Below are 27,970 nucleotides of genomic sequence, written 5' to 3'. Positions count from 1 at the left end.
GGGTGAGGCCCAAGAAGCAACAGCACTCCCAAGGTTTCTGTACAGACCTCCTACTGTGGGGTCCACAGAACATGGACCTCCAGAGTGCAGCCCAAATGCCCTTTGCTGGCCCATGCTCCCCATCCAGCTCACCACACTGAGGCCACCTTGGCCATGTGTGGAAGGCCTAAGACCGTGGACCAGTGAGAAAGAGGCCCTGAAGAAAAGCTGTGCTCCTACAAGGCTGTCACTCAGACATGCTGCAGAATTGCTCAGGCTTGGGAGCCTCCTGGAGTCTGGCGCAGCACAGTGCATCTCCATGATGTTGTGGACCTAGAATCAGCCTTTCCAATCTCCCTTCCAGTGGGTGCCCTGGCCCAGAGCTAAGTTAGCCTGAACAGGGAGGTGGCAGTCTCAAGGTCAGGCCATACCGGTTCACAGGAAATAGGCCGTCTTTCCTGGGTGCAGTCTTTGCTAGGTGCAGTCTTCCTGGGTGCTGCTCCTGGCTCAGACTTTGCTACAATCATTTGCTAATGCTTTGTCCGGATGTGAGATGTTCTGTCCTTTGCCAAGGACTGCGGCAAATCTCAAGGACTCCCACAGGCCACTGCCGCTTCCAGCCCTGCTTGCCTGTGCCAAGCATGCCACATACTACACCTCTACCCACAGCCCTTCTCCCCTTAAAACTGAGCTTCATCTGCAGCTGGCCTGTGGAGGTAGGGTCGTCTTTGCTTTTTTATTCCTGAAAAGGAGCAGGCTGCGCAGCTGGTCTACAGGGTACAACAGGTGTCCCCGCCATCATGGCAAGCGGATGATCATAGAGTCACAACCGTAGGCATCTCTTTATTAGGACCTGTGTTGATGTATTTTACAAATACAAACAGGTACTCAGCAAATACATCCAGTTTTGAAACATTTTATGGCTCTGAATACTTCATTCTAAAAAGGTGGGGTGGTTCATTATTTGTCAGAGAGACAACTCCATCCTCAGGCTCAGTGACCCAACAGAAAACAGCAGCTGCCCTCCGAGGACCTGTTCTGCAGGCCCCCAGCCCTCTGAGAACTGAGGAAGGCTGTGCAGGGCTACTCATGTAGAGTGACTACATGCACATCATAAACAAGCTTGGCTTCTGGTGCTCAGGAGAGTCCACAGAGCTGAGCCATCGGGCTGTAACTTCTGTATGTTCTATTGTCACTGCTCAGAACTTATGGGACACCATACGGTGCTGCCAGGCCTCTGCTGCGAACATGACAGTACAGACAAGCCAGCCTCTTCCTCAGGCTGCTATACGCCAGAGAGGATGAGACAAAAGTTTCTGTCTTCTGACAAAAAACTGTGTATCAATAACATTTAGAAAAAAAAATAAAACATTTGGAAAACCCACAAGTTAGTTCTTGGCAGAAACCGCAGGTTCTGGAGACTGAAGGAATTCATAAGGGTCATGGGTGACATCCGGCTGCTCCCCAACACTAAGGCGAGAAGGACTTCCTGTAAGTTTAAAAGAATATGGCACTTAAGCATACCAAACAGAACTGCAAAGCTCAGATGATATCTATAGAGAAAATTTCATCCCTGGCACCAAACACAGGTGCATCCACATCCCAATCTGAATCAGGGACATCTGCAATCTCTTTGGGTTCTACTTTGCTTGACACTCTGATCACAAGGTGATTGTAAGAAAAACTCTAGTTTTTCTTCTGGCAGCTAAAGTCAGGCTTCCTTTGAAAAGATCAGGATTCACTGTGTACACACACATACACCACTTGAGAATGCGTATGAAGTCTAAAGAGGACAAATGGCAGTGAAGGCTAGGGTTAGTAGACCCTAATGGCCTGGCTCATTCACTCTATTAGGCAGACTTGGTTATCTTTAGCTGAGGTTCCCACAAATACCAGGGACTGGAAGGTGATCGAAAAAGACAGACATTACTGAAGAAACTAGCATGAAAGAGGAAGTGTTTGATTCAGTCACTAGGCTGAATAGTAATGTGTTCATAGGAAAGTTAAGAAGTTGACTGAACAGAGAACTTAGGATTGATACGGGGCTATAATGGCTTTGCTGAGTCCCATGATGGGACATGACCCATGTGGAAAGAGGAGGCCCAGCTAGTTGTGAGTGACTTACATCAGCATGTAAATTTTAAAGTGCAAAAGCAATCAAGAGGTGATGAGAAAAAAAGCAAACAAAGGAGGCTGTCCAGATCATTCAAAGACAAGTAGGGTAGGATTGGCATAAAGCCAGAATTCACAAGGAGAGAACTGACAGAAAGTCCAATGTGATGTCAATGAGCTGCTGGGAGGCTCTAAGGCCTGAGTCATTGCTCACAGAAGACATAAGTGATAAAATTTCAAGTGAAAAGAAGATGGGCAACTATCTTAATTATCTGCCCCTCTCCACCTGCATTTACTGCACACACCTCTCTCCTGTACAAAGTACACTTGGGGTGGAGGGTTTTGTTTTTTTTAATCCAGACTTGGTCCTTTCAACAGTTAAGTATGGCCAATGGAAAGACAAGAGCTGTAGTGTTAGCCCAGAGCCTGTCATAACTAGGCATCCAGCTGCAGTGGCAGCCATGGCAGGCAGGAGTGTAGCCCTGCTTCCCCTTGGTCTTATGCCAGAATGAGTGATACAAGCTGACCCGACCAAGAGCAACTGGGGCAGGGAAATGCGCAGTGGCTTTATGGTGGCAGTAGTGCCCCAGGATGAAGGCTCATGGAAAACAGCTGTTTATAGAGGTCTGGAAGGGGTAGTGTCTTCCATCCATGCTACTCCCCACAGCACTGTTCCGGTGAAACAACACAAATGACGAGAGTATGTTGTGCTGTGTTGGACCTTGCTAGATGTTTCCTTTTCAGTTGCCTTTTAGCCATGCAAGACCAGCTGGGACTTGTTTGGAGTGGAGCGCAGAAGGCCTTCAGAGATCTTGCTTACACTTTGTAAGAAAGTTTCACTATATAACAGTTGAGTGCCTTACAGATTTGAAAAAGCATCTGGAAGGATGGTAAAAGCTGCAGTTAAGAGTTTGAATGAAGGCACTGTGCTGCCTACTTTCTGTCAGCTTGACGCAAACGTGAGTCCCTTGGGAAGAGGGAACCTCAGCCTAAGGACTGCCCCAAACAGACTCGCTTGTGTGCATGCCCATGGGCATTTTCTTGATTGCTAATTGATGCTGGAGGGTCCAGCCTATTGTGGGTAGTACCAAGCCTGGGCAGGTAGGCCTGGCTGTATTAGAAAAGGTAGCTGAGCAAGCCAGAAAAAGCAAGACAGGGAGCAGCACTCCTCCATGGTCTCTGCTCAGTTCCTGCCTCTAGGTTCCTGTCCTATGCCCCTGCCCTGGCTTCTCTTTATTTGTGAAGTTTAAGATGAAGTAATTTCATCACCAAGTGTGGTTAGTCAGGGTTCTTGCCCAGCAACAGAAAAGCTGACTAGGACTGAAACAATCAGTTGTTAGGTGAAAACCCAGATTCTAGTGGGCTAAACTCCTGAGCTGTTGGAGAGGAGACCCTGAGGCTCCTCAAACTATAACAGCTTTGGCCACTGTATTGCACTGAGCAGCATGCCAGAATGAGGCAGTGATCTCTAGTGCTGAAGACACATGCACTGTGGCTGTAAGTACCAAAAGTCAGGCTGAGACTGAGCTACAAGTTCTTTCCCTACTCTTGGTTTTCACAGTGCTAGATGGTGTTAGGTGAGCTACTCTGAGAAGAACTGCCATCAACAGGCCTGCTTGGTTTTGGACCCTGAGAGACACAATACCATCACGCTATGTGTGCAGTGTGAATGAGACTGGTCCCTATAGGCATGTATATTGGATCGTTTGGTCCTCAGTTAGTGGAACTGTTTGCAAGGAAGTAGGAGGTGTGTCACTGGGAGCTGAGGTTTCAAAACCCATGCCAGGCCCAGCATGTCTCCCTTCTAGCCTGCTGCCTCTGGTGAAGAGAAGAAATATGTTCTTAGCTATTTATCTAGTGCCATGATTGCCTGCCTACCACCACCTGCTTCCCACCATATAGACTAATCCTCTGAAGCTGTAAGCAATGCCCCAATTAAATGCCTTTTAAAAAGAGAGAGAGACAGGGTCTTTCTATGTAGCTCCTGGAACTACACAGACCAGGACAGGCTCATGGACAGCCATGTGCCTATGCCTTCAGCGTGCTGGCATTAAAGGTAGGCACTACCATGCCTGGCATTTAAGTGCTTTATCTTATAAGTTGCCTTGGCCATAGTGTCCCTTTACACCAACAGAACACTAACTAAGACACCATGCAAAGTGTGTCCAGTGATAGAATAGTGGCATGACTTATGTCCAACAACCCACTTTCTGACTGCATTAACACAGGAAGTACACATATAGTACTGTAATCCAGGCAAAAGGCAGTGACTCGGGAGGTCACAGGCCTCAGTAGGAAGGCAACTACTATTGCTTTGTTAAGTGGATATGATAAGAAGCGAGGCCTATCAGTCTTCCTCGGACACGTCTGTGTTTATGCCCGTAGAGCATTATTGCCGTCAGCCTCAGTTCTTACTGAGAAAGGCTGTTGGTGTAGCGTAACGGTCCAATGCTCAGTCACAGATGGAGGAAAGCAGCCACATCACTCACGCCAAGGAACATCATGGAAGAAGGCCAGAAGGAATGACTAACCTCTGCCCCTGTAAATGACTCCAATAAAGTCTCTGGGTCACTACGATAATCTCAGGTGGAACGGTCTCTCTGAGCTGTATCTGGGGAAATGGCACTGACTCAGGCCTTTTTAAGGAGCTACAGAGACAACATGTGAGGTCTTGCATGTGGCTGGGATACTCAGTCAGAATGTGGCTCATCTCTCCTTGAACACAGAGACCTCTCACCAGGGACAGTGACATGTTCTCCCAAGGGAAAATGGAGACTCCATTGGTGGATACACATTCAAGGAATAAAATATGGAATGGTAGAGGACAGGTGACAACAAATATCTAATAAAAGCAAATATCCTGGTCCCCAGGGATGCACAAGGGTGTAGAGACTTCCCAGAATAAACCTCTGTGCCAAGGCCACCATCTTGGCCCTGTGGGCCTGATCCTGCACCCAGGGCAGGCTCCTCCTGCTAGCCTGTGTGAGGCCCTTACCAGGCGGGTGCTGCTCCCTCTCAGAGGCAGTGGACAGAGAGCTAAGGTTGGAGGATGGCCGGGAGCCTCCGCGCTCTGCTTGTGCTTCGTGCAAGTCCTGCAGGAGCCGGGTTGTCTCATCCAAGTTCAAGTGGCTATCATCATGGTCCAGCTCCTTCTTCACTTTCCCTGTGTGACAGAAATGATGCAATGCTGGTAAAAGTGGTCCGCACACAGACTGGACACATAGCACAACTGTTGTGTAAGATCACAGCGGGTAGAGCTCACAGCAGAGGGAACCTCATTTGAGGACAGGCCAGGGCTGGAAGTAAGGAAGGGAGCAGACACAGTCTGTCCCACTCAGCCAGATGCTATGCTGAACTTCAGCCACCCAATGCACCAACACTATGCACAACAGTGTCAGCAGGAAGTGTGTCTGATGCCGGTGGCCTGCCATAACAGAGAACAAGGGCAGAGTACTCAGACAAGTACACTGCACAGGGTCTCTACCCTGCTCCCAAGCCTAGGAACAGACAAGGACCCAGTGCTGTCCTGTCTCAGCAAAGCACTACCTTGAACCTGTGAATGGCACAGTTTAGCCAGAAGACCACCTTTGCCCTGTATTAAGAGTGGCCTTAGGAACACCATAGAAGAGGAGGCAGAAAGATTATAAGAGCCAGAGGATCAGGGAGTTTTCTGGGAGATTGTGTCTCCAAGTAACAACAGAAACTACATAGCCTCACCAACATGACTGCCCAAACCTGAGCTGAACAAGATTGACACCATTGTCATGCCAACATGGACAGAGAAAAGCCCACGAGGCCTCAACCCTACCCAAAAAACTATAGGCAACCAAGGAAAGCTGGGAAGGGGAGAGGTGATCTTTCCCAAAGAAGAGAATATCAACTGGCTGTTCAATGCCAAATGCTTAGACCTAAAACATCCATACAGGTTAACACTATATGGACTGAGCAGGCTAGGAATACGTGTTTATACATACATACATACATACATATATATTCATTATACACATGTAAGAACAGTTAGTGAAAAAAGGAGAGTGGGGGAGATGAGTTTAGAGGACAAAAGGGGATACATTTTCTAAGTATCTCAAAAACAAAACAAAAGTGTCCCTGGGCTAGTCCTAACAAGACCTGGGAGTTGTCCATAGGGTCCAAACCACTCTGGCCTCAGAGCACAGGCTGCCACAATCAAAAGCATCACCCAACCCAGCACCCAGGATATAAGCCCCAATACCTGTAAATGAACCTATGAGGCAGGAAGAAAATATGTTCCAAAACATGGGAGTAAAAGGCCACAAATGACTGAGATAGAACTGGCAGGCAGGGCACTGAACAGAGTGCCTGAGATCATACACTGGAGTATAGAAGGCAGGAGTATAGCTAGACAAGTTGAGCAGGACTTCCCAAGATAGCAGCACCTGTGCCAGACACTCCCAGAACAAAGAAGAGAGCACTCAGATACTCAACAGGCAGGTGGGGCACAGTCAGCCTCAGCAGGCAGAGGGACTCTAATCAGGGAGCTTACTTGCGTAAGATTGTATGCTGGTAACTGAAGGAATTATAAGCAGGAATTTCCACATTTGGTAAAAGATATGGAAACCCCAGAGTCTGAGAAGAATAAATCTAAAGAAATGCAAACCAAACTGCATCATAACCCAACTTCTAAAAAGTTGTAAAAGAAAATCTTACAAGTGTCAAGACAAAGGTAGTTTGTATGCAGGAAAATGCACTAAGCAGCCTGAGCCACTGTCCCTAGGAAGGCAGATACAGCTTTGTACTTTAGGGAGGCAAGGGGTCCCCGCCATTAATGTACACTGTGTATATACAGAGTAGGAGCCGTGTCTACCCCTGTGGGGTCTGGAGCCCATAGAGGTCAAATCAGGAGGTGCACACAGTAGCACCTAAACAGCCCCACCCAACCAAAGCCCAGGTGTTGAGGACCTATCACATGTCATCAGCTCACTGAAGGCCTGAAGCACGCTCCCTGTAACTCCATGCAGACTTGTATCTGGTTCCCTTTGGACTTTCCCTTTGAGCCTTTTTCTTCCATGACTGTTGTGTTTTCTATCGTAAAAGATCCTAGCCCTAAGTCCCAGCAGGTCATTACATCTGAGTGTCTTGGGGACTAAAACAGTTGACAAAAGATAATGAAGATGACATATCTGAACCCAATCTCTAAAAACTGTTTTAAACATAAATTACCTAAAAATACTCTAACCAAAGGCAGTGTGAGGCTGGAAAGACTTCACTAAGTTACCTTTATAATATTCACAGAAATCTACTTTCTCAGCCTGACACTGCTGACTCTGGGCCATCTTTACTATCAGATGTGCCTCCTCCTCTCCTTGTAATACCTTAAAATGCCCTAGGCACTGCTCCAGAGGAGGACCATAAGGCTAATCAGGTATATGGAAGGAGAAGCAAGGAAGGGATCCAACACAACACACTGTCAAGGGACCTAGCTGCCATCTGTCTTTGATGAAGGAGAACACGCCACACCTCATGGAAGATAGCATTTCCTAACAGTAGAGGCTCCTCCTTCAGGGCACGAGCACACTGACACGTGGAAGATACACCCTGTACATGCTTAGCTTCCGGTCAGAAAGGCACAGCAGCACACAGCTGGGGCTTTCTGGAGCTTCTGATCAGAGTGGCATGCACCGGACCTGTCTGGGGATCAGTGACCGAAGTCACTTCAGTCCAAGACTGACAGTCTGACCAAAGGAATCTGAAGAAAATCCACATCAGTTTTACTGTCTAGTCTCTTACAAACCAGTGTTTTGTTGGTGGTTTGTTAGTTTGGGTTTTTGCTTGTTTGTTTTGGGTATTTTAGGTAAAAATACTGTGCCCCGGAGACAGTATCTGGCCCCATATGCTGAGGGCACAGTTAGGCCTGAACCACAGCCCCAGATGCCTCCTGCTCTTACTGCTAAGTTGAGTCCCCATAGTTTCTCCTTGGTGTGTTATCTGCCAGGGCTGCTTACAACCTCACACATCACAGGTAGGGATGGAGTCCATGTGAGAAGCCACAGAAAGTAGTGCCCCAGATGCCTCACCGAGAGAGCTGAGCATGGCCACGTCCAGGGAAACGTCAGGGTACGGCTTCATTGACATAAAATCCAGAACAGGGCCACCACCATCGCCCAGTGGGTCCCCAACCTGCAGCAGAGAGAAAAATACCGACTAACAGACAGCACAAACTTCAGCTAATGCCAACTGTATGTGCTAAATCTAAGCCCACCTCTCAGTGAGTGACATGAACCAGCACTGCTCCAGAGGTTTCGATGCAAGGAACACGGAAACCAAGCTTATTAACGGAAGTGCAAATCCATGTCCAGAAACCTACTCTGTAACACGCCTCTGACTACTTTCCTCTCTGCTAAGCGCAAGCAACCTTTGCTAACTCCTTAGGGATTGCATCAGCACCACAGGAATATGGGAGGTAGGTCACAGGAAGACCAAGCAGACACATGGAACTCAAGGGCCACCATCAACCTTTTCAGGAGCAATGTGGCAGACTCCAAAACCAAAGCTTTCTCTCACAGCAAGGGCTCTGGAGCTCCTGCTGCCCAGCTTCTACTCATGTCCCCACACTTTGGCCTCACAGTATTCCCTGGAATCTGAGACTGAGTCCCACACTCGATAACCTCAGGTATACAGGTCATTGCAGCACAAGCTCATAGCGCTGCCTAAAATGTCAAGTCACACAGTACAGGGGTCCCCACCCTCCTTGAGGACAGTGCTTAGGTGACTGCTTTGAACTTGTTTCTGAGCTTAGAAGATTACAGCTTTCTGTTCAGGTCATCAAGGTAAGTAGATGAAGAAAAAGCAGTGCCACTGAAGTTCCTCATCAGAGACTAGCAGCTCCTAAACAGAAAGACAAGAGACTGTCCTGCCACTCCCTGCAGTGGCTAATGGCCACCATCACACCACTACCACACACAGCTCCCAATCACATGCTTAGGAAACCTACCTTCACCTCATCTGCAGGTCTCGTGGGAATGCTCCTCCTCTGCAAAGTGACAAGACAGGAGACAGTTTTTCCAATGCAATCTTACATTACAGGGCAATTCACTCCTACCACACTAACGTGGCTTACTCACTGCAGGGGTTCCGCTTATTATATCCTCACTACATCCATAGCTGAAGCGGGGATTTAACAGGACTCTTTGCAGGTGGCCATAGCAGCCAAGCACGCAGATACCATGCTGGCGTTGGGGTGAAGGAGGACATGGGTAAGAGGCTTCCCAAACTTACACTGAAGCCAATGTTTAAAACAAAGTCAAACGGGCAGCTTGAGAAAGCAGGCCTGGCTGTTCAGCCTGGGACATGGCCGAGTGGCTGAGGCAGAATGGAGGCAGTAGTCACAGCTGCACTTCATCCCTTGCTCTGGCAAGAGCACGACCTTAGAAACATGCTGCTTTTCTACACATTCTTCTAAAAGAGTCATCCGTCATGTACTTCTATGTCCATAAATTTGGCCGCAATGTTCCTGAGATTCAGTTATGCAACTATTTTCACCAACTTTTAATTAGAAATATGGCCTTTATTTTACCATCTGTTCCTTGCAGAAAATTCCTCTAGTATCTTGAGTACTCAGTGCCATTTTTACTGCTTTTGTATATGTAAAATTACTCAATCCTAATGATAAAACTAACCTTTAGCCAATGAGCCCAGAGCTCACCAATAGCACAACCTCATTTTAGGGCCACAGGAAGCAATTTCTTGCCATACTAGACAAAGTGTAGGTAGAAATGACCTACTGTCATCAAGATGCCTCATCAGATAAAAGCACTTGCTGCTCAAGCCTGACAGCCTGAGTTCTAGCCTAAAACCTGCGGTGAAGAAGAGAACTGACTCTTAGAAACTGTCCTCTTTTCAGGTGTGTGTTAGTACATGCCTTTAATCTCAGCGCTCAGGAGGCAGAGGTAGTCAGATCTCTGTGAGTTCAAAGTCAGCCTGGTCTACAAAGCAAGTTCCAGAATAACCAGGGCTACACAGATTAAAACAAAAAACAAAAACAAACAGCAACATAAAAATTGTCCTCTTTTCTTCTTATGTGCATCAGACATTACATATCCACAAAGTAGCAATGCCACTCTTTAGCATTATGGCTACAGTCTTGAGTGATGGCTGTCCTAGACCAAAGATCACAAGTAACAATTCCTGCCAAAATGAAGATCAATGCTATTCAAACGAAGAAAACAAAATCTTTGAAACTTGAGAAATAGCTCAATTGGGCCTGAGTTAGATCCCTAGAGCCCACACAAAGGCTGGACATGGTGTGTACTTGTAGTTCCAGCCCTGGGAAGACAGAGACAGGTGAATCCCTGCGGTTTGCTGGTCAGCCAGCCTAACCTATCCAGCTAGCTCCAGATCAGTGAGACCCTACCTAAATAACCTAAACCAGTAAATAAACCCAAAATCAAGCACCTGAGGAACAACATCTGAGGTTGACCTTTGTCATCCATATGTACTACACACACACACACACACACACACACACACACACACACACACACACACACACATTAAATCCATTGGACTGGGGTGTGCCTCAGTGGTAGAACACTTGTCTAGAATGTAAAAAGCCCCACATTTGATCCTTAGTACTGGAAAAAAAAATCCTACCAGCACTGTCCAGCAGAAACATACTGTATACACGTCTAATTTGAACATAAACACATCTTTGGCTTGTGAACATACACACTGTGGGTCTGAGCTGGCCTCATGTTATAGTGTGTCAGGCCTAACCTTGACCAACAGACATATCACTAACAGTAAAGACACTAAAGCCCACGGTGGCTTCTTCAGAGACAATTAAGTTAGTCTTTGTTACAGTAGAAGGAAAAGTTCACTTAGATCCATGCCAAGAAAAAACAAGTTTCAAAAGTAAAGGCAAAGACTTTGAGACATATGAAAGCTGAGAAGAGCTCAGTCTTCAAATCTGTACTGTAAGAAAATAGCACTCGCTTCGTCTTCCTTGGGAAAACACCAAATGGAGGATGACACCAGTGCAGTGGGAGGGCCCTGAGAACTTGGGGGCCCAGGATTGGGAGGATGCGGAGGATTCGGATTCAGCAATGGTCTTAGGGACCATGGCCAAGGTCACAGAGCTCATGGAGGTAAAGCTGAAGACAAGGAGTGGATCCCATCACCAAGCTGGGCCATGTGGTTAAAGACATGAAGATCAAGTCCCTGAAGGAGATTGATCTATTCTCCCTGCCCATTAAGGAATCCGAGATATATTGACTTTTTCCTGGGTGTATTCCTAAAGGATGAGGTTCTCAAGATCATGCCAGTAGAGAAGCAGACACGGGCTGGCCAGCCCATCAGGTTCAAGGCTTTTGTCACTATTGGGGACTACAATGGTTATGCTGGTCTTGGTGTTCAGTGTTCCAAGGAGGTAGGCACAGCCATCTGAGGGGCCATCATCTTGGCCAGTTTTCCATCATTCCTGTGTGGAAAGGCTCCTGGAAGAACAAGGTTGGCAAACCACACACTTCTGTGCAAGGTGGCTCTGTTTTGGTGCGTCTCATCCCTGCCCCCCAAGGCACTGGCATTGTCTCTGCTCCTGTGCCCAAGAAGCTAGTGATGATGGCTGGTATTGATGACTGCTACACATCAGCCAGGGGCTGTACTGCCACCCTGGGCAACTTTGCCAAGGCCACTTTTGATGCCATCTCCAATACCTACAGCTACCTGACACCTGATCTCTGGAAAGAAACTGTGTTCACCAAGTCTCCTTATCAGGAATTCACTGGTCATCTTGTGAAAACCCACACCAGAGTGTCTGTTCAGAGGACCCAGAATCCAGCTGTGGCTATCACATAAGGGTTTTTATACAAGAAAAATAAAGTGAATTAACTCTGTTAGAAAGAAAGAAACAAAGAAACAAAGAAAGAAAGAAAATTAAAAAACAGCACTCTTCAGGAGGAATAATGACAGCCAAAGAAAGAAACATGGGCAAAGGTTAAGGCATGACAAGCAACTGCCAACCTTTTTAAAAAGCTCTTAAAAATAGAACTTAAAGCTCAATGAGCCAAGAACAGGCGGCAATGGCCTCAAGAGCTGGCCTCCTGGAATCTAGTGGGCTGCATGGGCTCTCTGCACAGGAGTGCCACCAAGAGAGGGACCTAGAGCCTGTGCTCTCAAAATCTCATCAACTGCAAACCCCACCTGCTTCAATTGGAAGATCATCCTGGAGTGATCTCCACCTGTGATTTGGTCCAGGAGGTCATCCACCATCTTCTTGCTGTAGCTCCCAGCATCCTTCACAAATTCCTGCAGGCTGGAAGGAAAGTGTGTGAGGGAATGAGCTGAAAGGGCATCACTCTCCAATTTCAAGATTCTCCTGCAACAGTGACAATGACTCTGATTCCAGAAGTCCACTGCCAACCCCTCTCCTCAGTCCTCTGGAGCCTCCCAGATATGTGTGGGAAACTAGACTTAACAGCTTTCTATCAATTTCCAAAGTGGTCCATGCCAAAAAACAAAACAAACAAACAAACAAAAAAACACTCCAGAAAAATTAAACAAAATAACACATCCAGGTACACAATGCACATAAAATCATAAGACATACTGGTTAGTCTCTAAAGAAGGCCGTCTCTAGCTGTCAGTCTGACAGTTAAAGTATAGGCAGCACGGAACATGAACGTGCTGAGTGGACAGATACTGGAGGAGTGGGGTTAAGATTCAGGCCACACTTATTGGTACACTTTGATATGGTACCACATGAATATATTAGTGTAAAACTAAATAAAATTTAAAATGTAGTCAGAGAACAGAAACGCCCACAAGATAGGATAGCCTCAGAAGGCTACTAAACCTTCAGAGAAAGAAGAGAGGCTGCTGGCCTAGAGCTAACACTAGATAAACCCACTTGCTGACAGAACACAGGCTACTGTCTGGAATACCATGACCATGTGTACTGTGTACAAAGGGCAGACCTTGAGGATGGAGCCCTGAAATGCTCACAGAGCAACCCAGACAACCCCACAGCCATGTTCATTTGTTTTTGTATTGCCTCTGCAACTGTGACATGGTGCCTGCCATCTTCAGGTATTTCTGTGACATTTAGAACCCAATGTTTCTGTGTGACACATGGAACTTAAACACATCCCAGGAGCAGACGCCTGGGGAGGATAGCAGAATGCTAATGGTCTGGGGACAACTTCCTCTCAGGGCCCTCAAGGAGTGGAGCTGAGTATGGGCGACACCAAAGATCGGGGCCTGCCAGATGGCGTGTACTCAACTCCGGAACTTAAGCCCTATCTGTTGATGTATCACACTTTTCTCTCCTGAAGGAAACCCTTTCTTTCACTTCTATTTTTTGCTTCTTTGGTCACAAAGATCTGGGTCAGGTAGTCATTTATTAAGGACTAAATGAAATTTTTCTGTTTTGTTTTTTCAAAGACTTTTTTAGAGGTCAGCAAAGTTTAATTATCCAAAAAACTTAACAAATTCTACAAAAATGACCTGCTTCTATTGTGTATAGTAACCAAAACAAAATACAGACAATATGGAGATGCAGTCTTGCATCTGTGTCTTTAAAATGATTTATTTTGATTAATTTTACTATATGTACATGCATGTCTGTGTGGGGTACACAACCATGAATGCAGATCCCTGCTCAAGAGGGAATTGGGTCCCCTGGAACTGAAGTTACAGGCAGTTATGAGGTACCTGACACAGGTGCTGGGAACTGAACTCAGGTCCTCTGCAAGAGCACAACGCACGCAGTCATAAGGCATCGCTCCAGATTCACAGGTGTCGTTTTAACGCTATATTCCAGGCTCTGTTATGGGCTGAGTTTTGTTTCCACCGTGCCACCTCACCCCACCCAAGCTTTATCAGTTGTGGTTCTAACCTCAACAGCTCAGAATGTGACTGTATTTGGAGACTTTTAAGAAATGATTAAGGTAAAAGGGGGTCAGTAGGGAAGTTGCCAATCCAGTTGGACTAGTTGTGCTACAGTCTGGATCATCGCCTTCTTCAGTCTGTGCTGAACTGCAAGGCAGGCCTATGGCAAAGGAGTGGACAGCGGCAAGTAGTGCTGGTGTCTGTGCTGCCAGCGCTCGCACCTGTGTGTGACCTGGCTTACCTCAGTGCACACTGGGCACCAGTCTCATCTCCATAGGCGGAATACAGAAGCTCCATCTCATCTGGCTTCAGGTCCCCAAACACAGAGTTGTTCTGCATTGAAAGTGCAGTGCTTGCACTGGAGAGGAACGTGACTACAGAGAAGGAAGCAGAGGAAAGTCAGAGTCATGCTCGATGCACACCCAGTATGGCCACAGCCATTTCTCCTTCCAGATGATTACAACCTGAGCTCATGCCTGGTTCTTCCTCTTTCTTCCTGTTTGGCACAAATACAGTAGCAGAAACTGCCCAGGAGGCATTTTATTACAGGGAAGAGGAGTGTGTGCAGCCTAACGTGCCTCCAAGAGAAAAGAAGTATTTCTTTCAGCTCCACAAAGAAGCATCAGCTTGAATGTTGTCCAGACTTAAAGCACTTAGAGATATGCATGCACCAAAGCAAGCCTTCTACATACGTATGTACTAAAACACATAGACGGGTCAAAACAAGATATGAGCACAGAAGCACACATACTACCACATACGTACAACCACACACATTCCAAAACACACTAGTAGGCCCATTTTAAATGTAGCCCCCACAAACACAAATGTACCTGCCCCTTCCTCATGCCAACCTGGCATCCACAACCACCTTGTGGAGGTCTCCTGGCTGCCAGGGAGCACCATCACACTCCAAATGGTTAAAATTAAATCTGATGTAAGAAATGAACCGCTCCGTAAGAAGCAGAGGAGCTGGTCCTGAAGCCAGGCTCCTGTGGAGGAAGGGAGCGGCAGCCTGTGAGAGGACGCTTGTGAGCTCAGTCTGATCTGACCATCTGTGGAGGGCAGCATGCAAAGCAGGAACTCTCCACCAAGTATGACTTCAGTCCACTTACTTTAATGGATCTAAACTTCATCTGTCTTAAAACTCTGCATCCAGACAGAGTAACAAAACCATGAAAAAATCTTGGTGGAAGAACAGGCAATTTCATCATCCGCACTGCCAGCCAAGCCACCGCAGCCCCTGCGAGCTCCCACCAGTCACTGCGCTTACCTTTACTTCTTCTTTCATCTTTGAAACCCAATGTCGTAAAACCTGGGAGCAACTTGCTAGACAGTGAACTCAGGTCCACAGGGTGTGTCTCTTCCTCTACAGAAGACACAGGGAGAGAGAAAAGCGTCAGGAAGGCTTGGCCTCAGCAGTGATGAGTGTCTTCTCTATAGCATCTTATGAAGGGGTGGGGCAACGAGATGCTACAAGCTCCATTTAAAAATGATTTTGCAAAAGCAAAATGTAATTCTTAAAACCAACACAATTTCAATTGGTTTTGTAATTGCCTTGAAGTCAACACCATGAGGGAAAAAGTATGTCTGGACCTAGAGAGATGGTTGGCAAAGTGTCTGCCTTGTAAGTATGAGTTTCCAAGTTCAATCCCCAAAATTTGTATTAAAAAAAATAAATAAAAATAAGATACAATGGTGCATGCTTATAATCCCAATACCATCTGCCAGCTTACCCTACTGGACAAGTTCCAGACCAATGAGAGGAGACCTTTTCTCAAAAAAAAAAAAAGGAGATGATGCTTAACAAATGATACCTGAGGCTGTCCCTGGGGCGCGTGTGCACAGATGCACTCATGTGCACCCACATATAATATCATATATGTGGGCTATCATGCCAGCAATACTTTCATCTTTGCAAAGTGCTCACTCAGCACCTACATGTTACAGTTAGCAAGACTTGCTGGCCATCCGCCACATGCTCATCTGGCTACATGTCTGCTGACTAGTTTTCACATACACACCATTTCTCCACTCTTGTCAGAAACTTCAGTCTCCACACTGACTTTCTAGTTTCTCCTGAAGACCACAGAAATCTGTTTCTGCTAACAGTTAAAATCAGAGCGTCTATTCTGTACGTTAGAGAAAATGAAACAATTCTGGGGATTGAGGGCTGGGCAGAAGAATGTCAAGAAGCCAAAGAGCTGAGGGAAATGTCCGCCTGTGCAGGAGATTCGAGATATCCACCATGTGTCACCCTCTTAGTGTGTCTGTGGCATGCTGCAGTCCCAGGGAGCCATTCACAGGCACAGCTGCTGCCTTCTCAAGAGATCCAGTGCATGAAAGCCCTCTAGGCTGTTGCACCTGACAGCATTCATGCTGCACTCACACCTACCCTGACGTGATATTCCAACTTCCCTTCAGAGCACATCTGAGCTTAAGTGTATACAGGTTAGCACTTGAGTGCTGGCAGAACTCAAGAGACAAAGCCCTTCCTACATCATCAATGATGTCAGCCCTTAAGAATCCAACACTCTTACTAGAGGACCCACATGAAACCTGAGCTGCCCATCAGCTGTCTCTGACATGGACTCTGTTGTCTGCTTTCTGATCACTCCTCCAACCCCTGGTGGAACTGTTTTGTCAAGCCACAGGGAAAGAGGATGAACTCAGTCCTGATACAACTTGATGAGCTGGGGTGAGTGGGTAGGAGGGCTCCCCTCCTCTGAGGAACAGGGGAGGGAGGATGGGGGGAGAGGGAGGGGTGGGACTGGGAGGAGAGGAGAAAGGGGGCTATGATCAGGATGTAAAATGAATAAATAAGCTAATTTTAAAAAAGAATCCATCACCATCCTGAGAAAGCCAATAAAGGCCTGATGACATCTTAGCCCCTTGCATAGCACAGGCTGCACTGTGCACATGTGTCACCAAGGATGTGTGTAGAAATGGGAAGCCAGGCTACTGTTCTGCAATCTCATTACCAGTAGTGGTGACATGAAAATGTGTGATTCATCTACGCAGTTTAGAAGATAGTGTGCAAGCATCCAAGCCCTGCATAGGGCACCCACCATCAGCATCAGGCTCAGCTGCATTCACCACACTGTAGAGCAGACTTCCGTCTCCAAGCTTCTTCAGGTACCCCATCTGCAAGGAAGTAGCACCCAGTGTCATCCCCCAGGGGAAACCTTATGCCATCTACTAGTGGCATGTGACAATGCTAGTTTCTCCATGAGAAAGCACCAGAGACTTTTCACATGCTCAGGGATTAAAGATTGGCTTGCTTGTGACTGAGGGCAACTGCTCATGATTAAACACACCTGATTATAACTGAGGACACCTATATATGGTCAAAGAAGCATTGCTTGGGCACATGGCCTCTTCCAAAGAGTTTCTGAAACAAAAGCCTTGACCCAGAAGCAATATTTAAAACCATCCATAACCCTGAACAAAATGAGATGAAGAATGCCAGCTAGATAAAAGCACCACACCATGATGGTGGTCTATCCCTCCATCTCTAAGGCAAGCAGAAACATGACTCCACTAAGAAATCTACCACAAAAGGCCTTGACTACTTCCAGTCAGCCGCAGTCTCATGCAAGGACAGTGTGTCAGGGTGTGGAAGGTGTACATGTGCAGGTGAGATGCTCAAGGAACTGGCCAACTGCAGGAAAAGTAAGATCTCATGATTGCAGAGGCACCTGGGGGAATGTCAGCAACATAGCAAGTAGGGCAGAGGCAGGAAAGGTGGCAGATCCTGGACAGAGAGCACCAACAGTGTACCCAAGTACTAGGCCCAGGCTTCTCAATGCAATGTTATAAACCAAAAAGACACATGAAGCACCCTATGGCATTGGAGGGAACAGGAAGTTTTACCAGGCAGCAAAGGTTTCAGTATATGCAAACACAGTGTCACTAGAATTACATGGTGTGTATATATACGGGTACATCTCCTGGCTCTACTTGGCAGCGTTTTACCTACCATGTGGATATTTGTCCTGGTTAGTTGTATGTCAGCTTGACACAAGCTAGACTTATCTGAAAAGAGGGAACCTCAATTGTGAAAACAGTTCCAAAAGATCCAGCTGTAGCCAGGGAATGGTCGTGCAGACCTTTATCTTAGCACTCCAGAGGCAGAGGCAGGTGGATCCCTTTGAGTTCAAGGCTAGCCTGGTCTACAGAGCCAATTCCAGGACAGCCAAAGCTAAACAAAGAAATCCTGTCTCAAAAAAAATAAAATAAAATAAAATAAAATAAATTTTAAAAAAATCGAGCTATAAGGCATTTTTCCAATTAGTGATCAATGTGGGAGGGAACCAGGCCACTCTGGGTGGCGCCATCCCTGGGCTGGTGATCTGAGTTCTATAAGAAAGCAGGCTAAGCAAGCCACGAGGAGCAAGCCCGTAGTAAGTAGCACCTTCCATGGCCTCTGTATCAGCTCCTGCCTCCAGGTTCCTGCTCTGTTTTGAGTTCCTGTCCTGACTTCCTTCAATGATGAACAGTGATCTGGAGTATAAGCCAAATAAACCCTTTCCTCCCAGCTTCCTTTATGGTCATTGTGTTTCATCACAGCAATAGAAACCCTGACTAAGACTATATCCATTTATAAATAAAGTTTCCCACTGGAGGAACCAAGGCTTCCCAGAGAAACAACCAATTCCAGGGGTGCAACACAGCAGGAGCATAGGGACAGTGCTGCCCATAGAACTACCTGCAAGCCACAGAGCTGATGCTGAGCTTTCTGAAGCATATTTACAAAGGCTAACAAGTGGGCAAAGCTAACTTTAAGGTGTTTATGGGTTCTGTTTAATTTTAGGTGTTGTGGGGTTTTGTTTGTTTTTTGTTTTTTGCAATGCTAGGGAGGGAACACAGAGCCTTATATGGGCTAAGCAAGAGCTTTACCACTGACCCATATCTTAACTAGATGCATTAAGACATGGCAGCAATAATCTATGAATGGCTCACAAAAGGGAGAGAGTCACAGATGAACAAAGAGGTGGCAATGCCACCATCACCCCTGTGAATACTGACTATGAAGTAGGCTTTACCTACATACCACATTCCATGTGCCTGGTGAAACAAGACCAAGACAACCAAAGAGCTGATGTGACTCTGGTCTGAACCCATGGGACCCAGAAGGTACCCTAGCCAAACCCTAATATTCCCAATGTTGATGGTGGTACCTTATTGTAAAGACGTGAGTGTTTGGGACCAAGTGGCATGGCCCTCAGGGGGAGGGCCACAGATACTACCTTGCCACCAGGGAGAAACCGGTTAATCCTGTCCCGAGCCTCATCAGCTGCGTGCTCTACCAGGGCTAGCACATGCTCCTCTGCAGTGCTGTCTGTCAGGCTGCAGGCATTCCCCTCAGGCTCAAACATGCAGCTGTAAGGCATGAAAACCAAGTGTTATCATAGGCACTGCCTGATGCTTCCCAACAGTAGCTTTTATGAACGCTCTCCTTGCCAAGGCCAGTAGGGCAGCACTGGGTGGAGTTTACTCCTTCCACTTCTCATAGCATTCCTAGGTGTTCTAATCACGTTCTTATGCCTGGAGTAAAGAAGTACAGACCAAATAGAACCCCTTAAGCATTCCATGTCTCGGGGAAACACTTAAGTCTTCTTATAAACAGGAAAAAAAAAGTGACAGAAATTGCATAGATATTTAAGGAAATGTGGCGACCTCCCCTCTGTGTGGAGTGCCACATTTGCAGTAAGGTAAAGCTGTAGGAAGCCCTGGACTCCCCAGTGAGGAACAGTTCTGACTCAAAGAGAGAAGTGTGGTAGCCTGTCCCCTGTAGCCTGTGGAAACAGGCTCTCTGCCCTAGCACGAATGGTTAAGAGATGTCTCAACAGGAGGATGGGCCTCTAACTGACACAGCTGCTCCCTGGAAATCCAGCACAGGAATACGAGTGTCCCTTATCAGAGTTCCACAGCACTGGCACCGACAGTCAAGCAGTATCTGTAGCATTTGATGGACTTCAGTATGGAAACTCAGACTGTGAAATCTGGGAATTCAGAAAAACACTACCCAACTACACATTTTATCTAAAAGTCATGGAATCCACAGATGAAGGTAGACTCGTAGTGGCAAGACCATCTACACCGGGCTGGAGAGATGGCTCAGAGGTTAAGAGCGCTGCCTGCTCTTCCAAAGGTTCTGAGTTCAATTCCCAGCAACCACATGATGGCTCACAACCATCTCCAATGAAATCTGCTGCCCTCTTCTGCCTGGAGGTGTTACATGCAGACAGAACACTGTATACTAAATAAATAAATCTTTAAAAAGAAAAAATCTTTACCAAGGCCACCAGCTAGGAACTTGGCAAGTCTGAAGGAACGTGAAGGGCACAGAGGGCAGCAGGTGTTCCTAGAGAGGACATCAGAAAGAGCAGTCCACTGAGAAGGAACCTGCTTTGGGAAAATATGCCCTCCTCTCAACCTCACATGATCCCAGGGCACAGGGTGGTCACTAACCTACAGAGAGGTATAAGGCACAAATATAGCTGAGCCCTCCCACCCATCACCTGTACGGTACTTACTCGTCCTTCCATTGTAAGCTACTCAGGTGAGGGCTCCAACCTCCTATGAGTGCCTAAATGCTCCTTGGGGGTCTGCTACTGAAGGGGCAACATCAGTCTCGGTGCCCAGCATCCATGAGACAAAGGGGCACCATGGAACCCCTCTGGTATGGGATACAGATACGGTCCTCTGAAGGTCCCTTAATTAGCTGTGGCCTGAGGACATGAGAAAAGCTTCAAAGAGCTATGTCTCAAGCACCCCAACCTTCCTGATGCTCATTAGCAGGCTACTCATCTCCCTATAGAACTACAGAGGTCGGCTCACAGACACTGTTTCACGGTGGGTGCTGGCGACCAGAGTGGGCTCACTGCGACTGTGCTCTGCACAGTGGTATGATATGAGGGCATGTGCTAAAGGGATGGCTATTACCAAGCAGCATGTGTATCAGAGAAGCTGGCAGAATGCATTGCAGGGATAACTCCTTGGGCCTGTGTGTTCCAGTGCATGTGGCAGCACACAGAAGGACGATTTCAGTCCCCTTGTATTGCACATTTATCAGCAGCATGAGCCGCTGCGGTGGTGGCATGAGAGCATGTGGTGAGTGGCTGTCTTACCCAACAGATCTACCCTGCAGGATCCAGAGTCTGCAAACATACACAGGTGATAGATAGGCTAGCTACATGACAGAATCACCTCATTCTCAGGGCAAACAGAACAGGATGGCCACTTCCCTCTCAAGTTCCAGTGCCAGGAAGGCACCAGGGTCAGGGCCACATAGAGCCTGAGAATCCTTAGAGGCCATGCTCCTCCATCCAGGCTGAGATGCTCCGCAGGCCCCCTTGCCCTCGTTTGGGCAGAGCACTGCAGTCCTGCTTGTAGGCAGCGGCTCCACAAGCAGACACCTCCCACAGAGCCTTACCTGATAACTTCTCTACTCGGCTTTTTGGATTTCTTGGTAGTTTCTACTTGTACTGGGACAACCTCGGGAACAGGTTCCTCAACTGCTGGGTCTTCACTGCCCAAGAGAGCTGCCTGCTGAGAGAAATCCATGTCCTGCATAAACGACATGCTGCGCTTCAAAGCTAACAGCCGCTCCTAGAATCAGAAAGGACAGAGCAGCAAGACTTTACCTCTCCCTCAGCCACGGAGCCGTGACGATGGGATGGCATGGGATGGCCACGGCCTCACCTGGCCTAATCACCACCTTCCCAGACGCTGCAGCGGGAATGGTTGCGAGGGCTCAGCATTCAAGGTATGGCCCGGAGATGGTGGTGAGGGAATGGTGGAGCCCACATGAGGCTCATACAGCCTGGCTTACAGTATAGATCTAGGAAGCCACTTGGAATGGCCAAAGGATAAGCTTATATTGTAGCCACAAAGCAAAGCCCAAGACTGGCTGTGATCCAGCAACACTTGACCCTAGATCCAGAACTTTTCACCAGCCCCATATAATGGCACCTCTAAGCTGTGTGAAGATGCAGACGGGGCAGTGCCTGGAGGATAGGGCAGCCTAGAGCAGGGGTCAGCACCTGGGTGTGGCGGATGGATGAAGCGTGTCATTCATTGTGAGCCTGCTAGGCACAGAGAGTTAGAAGACTTCAGCTCAGTGCCATTGCTCTAGTGGGTTTCTTACTTTGCTCATCATCTTAAAGCCCGCGTGCAGGATCTTCTTGGCTAATTTGTAGTACACGGTGTCTGGTCTATTGTACGTCATCGCATTATCACACATTAATTTGAAATCTGCCTAAGAAGAAAAAACAAGTAATTTGCCACATAATTAACAGCAAAGTTTTCCATTCTTGTCAAATGATGCCAAAAGGAAGCAGTAAAATTCAGCAAGAAACATACTTGGGAAGAGTGATTTTTAATAACTCAAGAGCGATTTTCTTAATACTTGGTGGGTTTTTATTTGCATGAGGACTTTCCCAGTGGAAAGCTGGTCAAAGTTCCAATTTCCTTTTATGTATTAACATGTAGATTTTGCGAGAGAGATTGTACAAATATTCTAAGATTCCCTCCTCTCCTCCAGCCTTCCTTCCTATCTTGTAGGATAATGGACATAAATAAAAATAAGAAGCCACATGTCTGGTTCTTTACCCAGAGGTGAGATATGGAGTGGAGAGTGGAAACAGCATATCTTCTGCCTCAGAAAAGAATTTAAAATTCTGCTTATAAATAGTTATTAGAAAAAAGCCTGTCCCTCAAATAAGAGAAGCTAATCTCTAACCCTATATGAAGCTACTTGGCAGTCCTAGTACTTGTTATGGGATGTTCCTCAGCACACATCTCCCACAAGCGATAGGGACACCAGTTTCGAGCACTAACATCAACTCTGCTGACCCACTATCAGCTAAGGCTCTGTGGGAGGTGTCTGCTTGTGGGGATGCTGCCTACAAGCAGGACTGCAGTGCTCTGCCCAACTGATACCGCCCATGCCTTCACCACAGCACTGTGCCAACATCCCCAGGACAGCAGAAGGCTATGCAGAGCTGTCCGTCTCTAGTTGTAGATGGTGTGGACACTGCTCGTCTCAGGCAGCCACTCAGTGACTACTGCATGGGGGCCCCACACCTGGGAATGGAAAGGATCACGGTATGGATTACTTAAAGATCTACCCTCTGGTCCCTCCCAAGTCTCTCCTGAGAAATGTCCCTTTTTGCCACTTTCAGTGCATCTTGTAGCTGAGTCAGCAAACAAGTAAGAAACCATCTTGCACGAAAAACAGAATCAAACTTATCCAGAGTTATCCAAAACTAAGAAAGAAATGTGATGTTCCTGCCTACACTGATCCTATCAGCATGCACTCCTATTTTCCCTGCTCACCAAGCTAAGTAACTTTGTAACTCACAGAGCCAAAATCAAGAAGCAAAGGACTAACAGCAAAGCATTCAAGAGATGCAAAAATTCTAAAAATAACAAAAATGAATGTATCCAGTTAGTACAGGACAAAACTAAGAATTAGGAGAAAAAACACACTTCTAAAAGCATCCACTTTCAAACTAAGTCAAACTGGACACATTGTTGCCCACAGAAACAAGTCTGTCTATGCCAGCACAGAAACCTCAACATAAGAAAGGAACACATTGGTAGCAGCACACAGCATCCAATCCAGCTTCCAGATCTCTGCTGACAACCACCTGTTTCCCTTAACACCAGCAGTCACCCACCCAGTGTCATCCTCTGCAAACATTTGCAACTAAAAACTACCTGAGGGGGCTAGCGACAGCTCAGCGGTTCACAACTCTGTTGCCCTTGCAGAAGACGCAGGTTTGGCTCTGCAGCATTGACACAGTGGCTCACAACTCTAAGTACAGTTCCAGGGGATTCAATGCCTTCTTCTGACCTCCAAAGGTACCAGGCATACATGTGATGCACACATACAAATAAACAGGCAAAACACTCATACACAGGAATTAAAATAAATACATCTAGAAAATTATAAAGCACACAACAACTTGAGGTATAGAGCGTTCACTGTGTGGGTGTGCATGAGTACACACACACACACACACACACACACACACACACACACACACACGCCTGGCCATGCATACACACAATTTTATAAACATTATTTCAGGAAGTAAAACTCATTTACCTTAAATTCTGTGACTGACTTATATTCGTTAGCTACAATCTTGTCTTTCATGGTGCCAAAGTCCATGGGATGTTTTATTATCATTGAATACCCAGGAGCAATTGCATCCGTAACAGGAAAAGCAAAAAATCCATGAGGATCTTTTCTGAAAGCAAAGATAGCTTTGAAGTACAAAAACTCAGTCTGCATTTCTAAGTGATAGAAAACTTTTTTACAATCAAAAATTTTATATAACTAAAATTTAAATTTGTGTCTTAAAAGTTCAGTGGGAAAACATGTGTGTCTTTTTAAGGTTGTAGCACATATTTTACATACAACACAAGTGGCACTGCCCTAACTCTATTCCTGGCAGGCAGCACTCTGCAAGCAGTAAGCAGCACAACACTAACTTCAGATGGGAAAGATGCAGCACCCGAGCTCCCTGGCCCTGAACCGTGGCCTGCGACCAGTGTGCCCACACCCTGCTAGAGTGGGGGTGCCTAGAGAAGGGGAAGTGGCCATCTTGTGGGTGGCAGTGGGTGGGATTCAGGATTCAAAGTATTTCAAGATGGGGAAAAATGGGGGGCGGGATATCCTGTATGGGATAGGAGGTAGAACATGGGATTTAGAGCACCTAGAGAAGGTGGGGTGCCTGTTTCAGGGGTGACAGATGACAGGTGGGACACGGGGTTACCTCTGTAGCTGGCGGAGGAAGTGCTCCAGAAGCCTCTGGATGGGTGTGCTCTCATTCTCAGCTGATTTTATAGAGAGAAATCAAGAAAATGAAATCAAACACCAAGACTTCATTAGAAAGTTCCATATTCATCTGCTTGTGGGACTTCATAGCATTTGTGAAGCCCAACAAGGATTAAGAACTCGGGCACAGCCCCCTCAACACAGGCAGGTCGGCAAAGGGACACACAGCACAACACAAGACCCACCAGCCTATTTCCAGCTCCCACCACAGTCCAGTCTAGTGCTCTAGGCACGATATGGGAGAAACCAAGGTGTGGGCAGAGGTGATTCTGGACTCCCTGGTTAGTGCTTTCCTTGAGACCTCTCACTGTTTACTTGTACCTGCTTCTTAGCTGCTAAGCAGGAGAGACACATAAGACACACAGATCTCTTGAGGACTGTGGGAATCAAGTGAGGCTCTGAGCTCACAGTCAGCCTGACTATCTGGGGAATGACCAAAGCGGCACCAAGTCCTTCTGAAGGTCACAACGACTTGTACTGGGTCATTCAGGGTCAGTGAGGTCGACACCTGAGCCACTCTGAAGACAGTCCCTGACTGTTGTTTTCTGGAAATCTACTGTGACAGCGAGCTGCACAGGAGTGGGAGCTAGTAGCAAATAGTACATTCCCATAAGGACTACAATAGATATCTCAAGGGGCCCTGATACATCAGGGGTGGTCAAATCCACAGTCTAAGGAGGAAATTCTAAAGGGAAAAAATGGCCACACAGACAGAGGGGGGCAGTGGTGCTGGTGCTGGTGAACATTTCTTTCATAAGCCTTCACAATCACATGGTAACTGACTCTAATTAGCTTTCCTGATAATCCATGTTCCAACACCCTGCCTCTTCAGTTTCTCTCTATGTAGGAAGAGACATTCTTACCTAAAAACAGAGCCCTTGAAGTCCTATATAGGACACTGGGAACCAAGGAACCCAAGAGCCAAGATTGAGAATCCAACTGAAATGTCATCCCTGGCAGGGGCTGCCCAGGTAAGAAATTTACCACAGACCTCTAGCTTCCTCCATGCCATTTGAAGTCACTTTAAGTTACTCCAGACTTACCATGAGAACCTGTGTCAGGGTCTCTCCTTCCCAACGGGGATTGCCCATGTTTGTATGATATGTGTGTTTCTTATGTGACTCATATAGGGCCATTAACCTGACGGTGCTGTTTGGAATAGTAAAGCAGATAAAGCCAAACTTCAAGACTAAAAATTGGTAAACTTTAACCAGATTTAAAAAAAAACGTTTGAGAGATGGCTCAAAGGTTAAGAGCACTGGCTGCTCTTCCAGAGGTCCTGAGTTCAATTCCCAGCAACCACATGGTGGCTCACAACCATCTAAATGTGATCTCGTGCCCTCTTCTGGTATGTAGGTGTACATTCAGGCAGACTACTATATACATAACAAAAAAATTTTTTTTAAGTGTCTTTGAAAAAAAATAATTTAAAAAAAAAATACTATAAGGAAACTGGTCAGTGGTGACACACATCTTGAATTCCAGCACTCAGGAAGCATAGACAGGTAGATCTCTGAGTTCAAAGCCAGCCTGGACTACAGAGCAAGTTCCAGGTGTGTCAGGGATACATAGAGAAACCCTATCTTGAGGGGTAAAAAAATATATATATATCACCACCAACAAAAAAACAACCAACCAACCCAATAAAAATACAGCATGTTTTGTGGGACAGATATGGTTGGTCTCTATGGCATCTGTTTGTGTTTCACTCTTCAAGAGAATTTACCCATTCTTAGCTTGTGAGACACCCCCAAAGCTGGATAACCATGCTATAGCCATGTAGGACACTTCTGTCCAGGGACAGGGTCTTGCCTGGCTGTGTTCGGCAGGCTCTCACTGGTCGGTCTGGGGGTGGCTCCACCTCCACCTTCTTCCCAGGATCAAAGGCGTCAGCCTCCCCCTCTGAGTCGCAGTGCTCCTTTTCTCGCTTCCGTTTCTTCTCTTCCTGTAAGTATCAAAGAACAGGGCGCACGGGACACCCAGAGCTCTCTTAGGTTGGTACTGCAGGCCCTGCACACCTCTGCCTTCCCCAGACATCATCACCTGAAGATGTCCTGGAAGGCCAGGATTGCAGCACCGGCCCAGGTACCGCCAGGCACCACCATCTTGGGCCCCATCTTGGGCCCTAGCATCTTTACCTTCCGCTTCCTCCTCTCCTCCTCATCGAGGTGCTTTTCCTTCTCTGACTTCTTCTTTTTCTTCTTCTTCTTTTCTCTGTGTCTCTCGCGCTCGTGGTCTGACCTGTCATCATGGTAGCTGGAGTCGTGGCCCGATCCCGAGAGCTCTGTCACTTCACTTCCTCCCACCTTCAGCACCAGCTTCAGCGGCTTCTCCAGTGGCGCGTCTGTGTAATCTGCACACAGACGGTGGGTTGGGTCAAACTTGCAAAAATGCTTGGTGGGACTACTGCACCCCTGTGGGTGTCACAAGTGTGAGAATCTGGCCTCGACGAATCGACACAGCAAGGAGTTGTCAAAACCACGGGAAAAGATGGAATCTCAGACTGACAGGGCTGTGTTCGGTCTTCTCTTTCAAGCTACAAAATCACCACTGAGGATATTCAGAGGGTCCTTCCCACCGGGAGAAAAACACATCAACCCGACCCGAGACCCAAGACCCCAATTCCTTCGCGGAAGCCCCTCTTTTTGCTGCGTTCTTCCTGGTGTCAGGGAGGAGGTACGCAGCGGCTACAGGACACACGAAGAAGCGGATAGCTTCTTCCTGTGATCTAAGGCAACAGATACCCTTTCCCAGGCTTACCCCCGCCGCCCCCGCCGCCCCCGCCACCCCCACGACGGCCCGTGACCCGGTTTAAGCCCCTCCCCCTCACGGGACCCCGCCCGCCTCACGGCCCCGCCCAGTGCTGACCACGCCCTTCCCCTGGAACGCCTTCCCTCTCCAGGACCGGCCGCCTAGACCCCGCCCGCGGGCTCTTCACCTTCGTACGATGAGCGCCACTCCGCCTTGTGCTTCTTGTGCTTCTTGCCCATGGCTGCGGTCGCAGCGGATGCGGAGAGAAGCGCCTGTCTGTAGCTCGACCTACGCCAGTCGGAAGTGGCTTCTGTGCCACCGCCGAATGCTTCCGGGTCAGGGGGCGGTGCTCGGCGCGCGGCAGATTCGAAGCTTGGCGGGGAGGGGCGGGTGGTGAGGCGCGGCGCGGCGCGG

The 27,970-nt window shown here is 47.3% G+C and overlaps 1 protein-coding gene and 1 pseudogene across 3 annotated transcripts; one reads left to right on the top strand and one right to left on the bottom strand.

Annotated features, from left to right (window-relative positions):
* Positions 1-811: 811 nt before the first annotated feature.
* On the bottom strand, positions 812-27,893 carry Brd9 (bromodomain containing 9). Of its 3 annotated transcripts, none has more exons than XM_051151085.1 (16): positions 27,744-27,893; positions 26,944-27,158; positions 26,618-26,750; positions 24,744-24,804; positions 24,071-24,215; positions 22,106-22,216; positions 21,392-21,567; positions 19,203-19,335; positions 17,022-17,097; positions 15,227-15,322; positions 14,195-14,327; positions 12,268-12,379; positions 9,062-9,100; positions 8,145-8,247; positions 5,087-5,254; positions 812-1,468 (listed from the first exon to the last, which is right to left on the bottom strand). In XM_051151085.1, exons 1-16 carry the CDS (start codon positions 27,793-27,795, stop codon positions 1,368-1,370), a joined length of 1,854 nt encoding a protein of 617 aa, XP_051007042.1. In that variant the 5' UTR covers positions 27,796-27,893; the 3' UTR covers positions 812-1,367. The 3 variants fall into 3 exon arrangements, with proteins under 3 accessions (XP_051007042.1, XP_051007044.1, XP_051007043.1); XM_051151087.1 differs by having other exon boundaries at positions 21,392-21,504; XM_051151086.1 differs by having other exon boundaries at positions 21,392-21,507; positions 27,744-27,892.
* LOC127193837 (40S ribosomal protein S2-like) lies at positions 11,087-11,922 on the top strand (annotated as a pseudogene).
* Positions 27,894-27,970: the final 77 nt, after the last annotated feature.

The sequence above is a fragment of the Acomys russatus genome, chromosome 9 (assembly GCF_903995435.1).
Source record: "Acomys russatus chromosome 9, mAcoRus1.1, whole genome shotgun sequence".
Classification (NCBI taxonomy): domain Eukaryota; kingdom Metazoa; phylum Chordata; class Mammalia; order Rodentia; family Muridae; genus Acomys; species Acomys russatus.
Note: the sequence above shows the minus strand (reverse complement) of the source record. Positions and strands in the feature narration are given on the sequence as shown.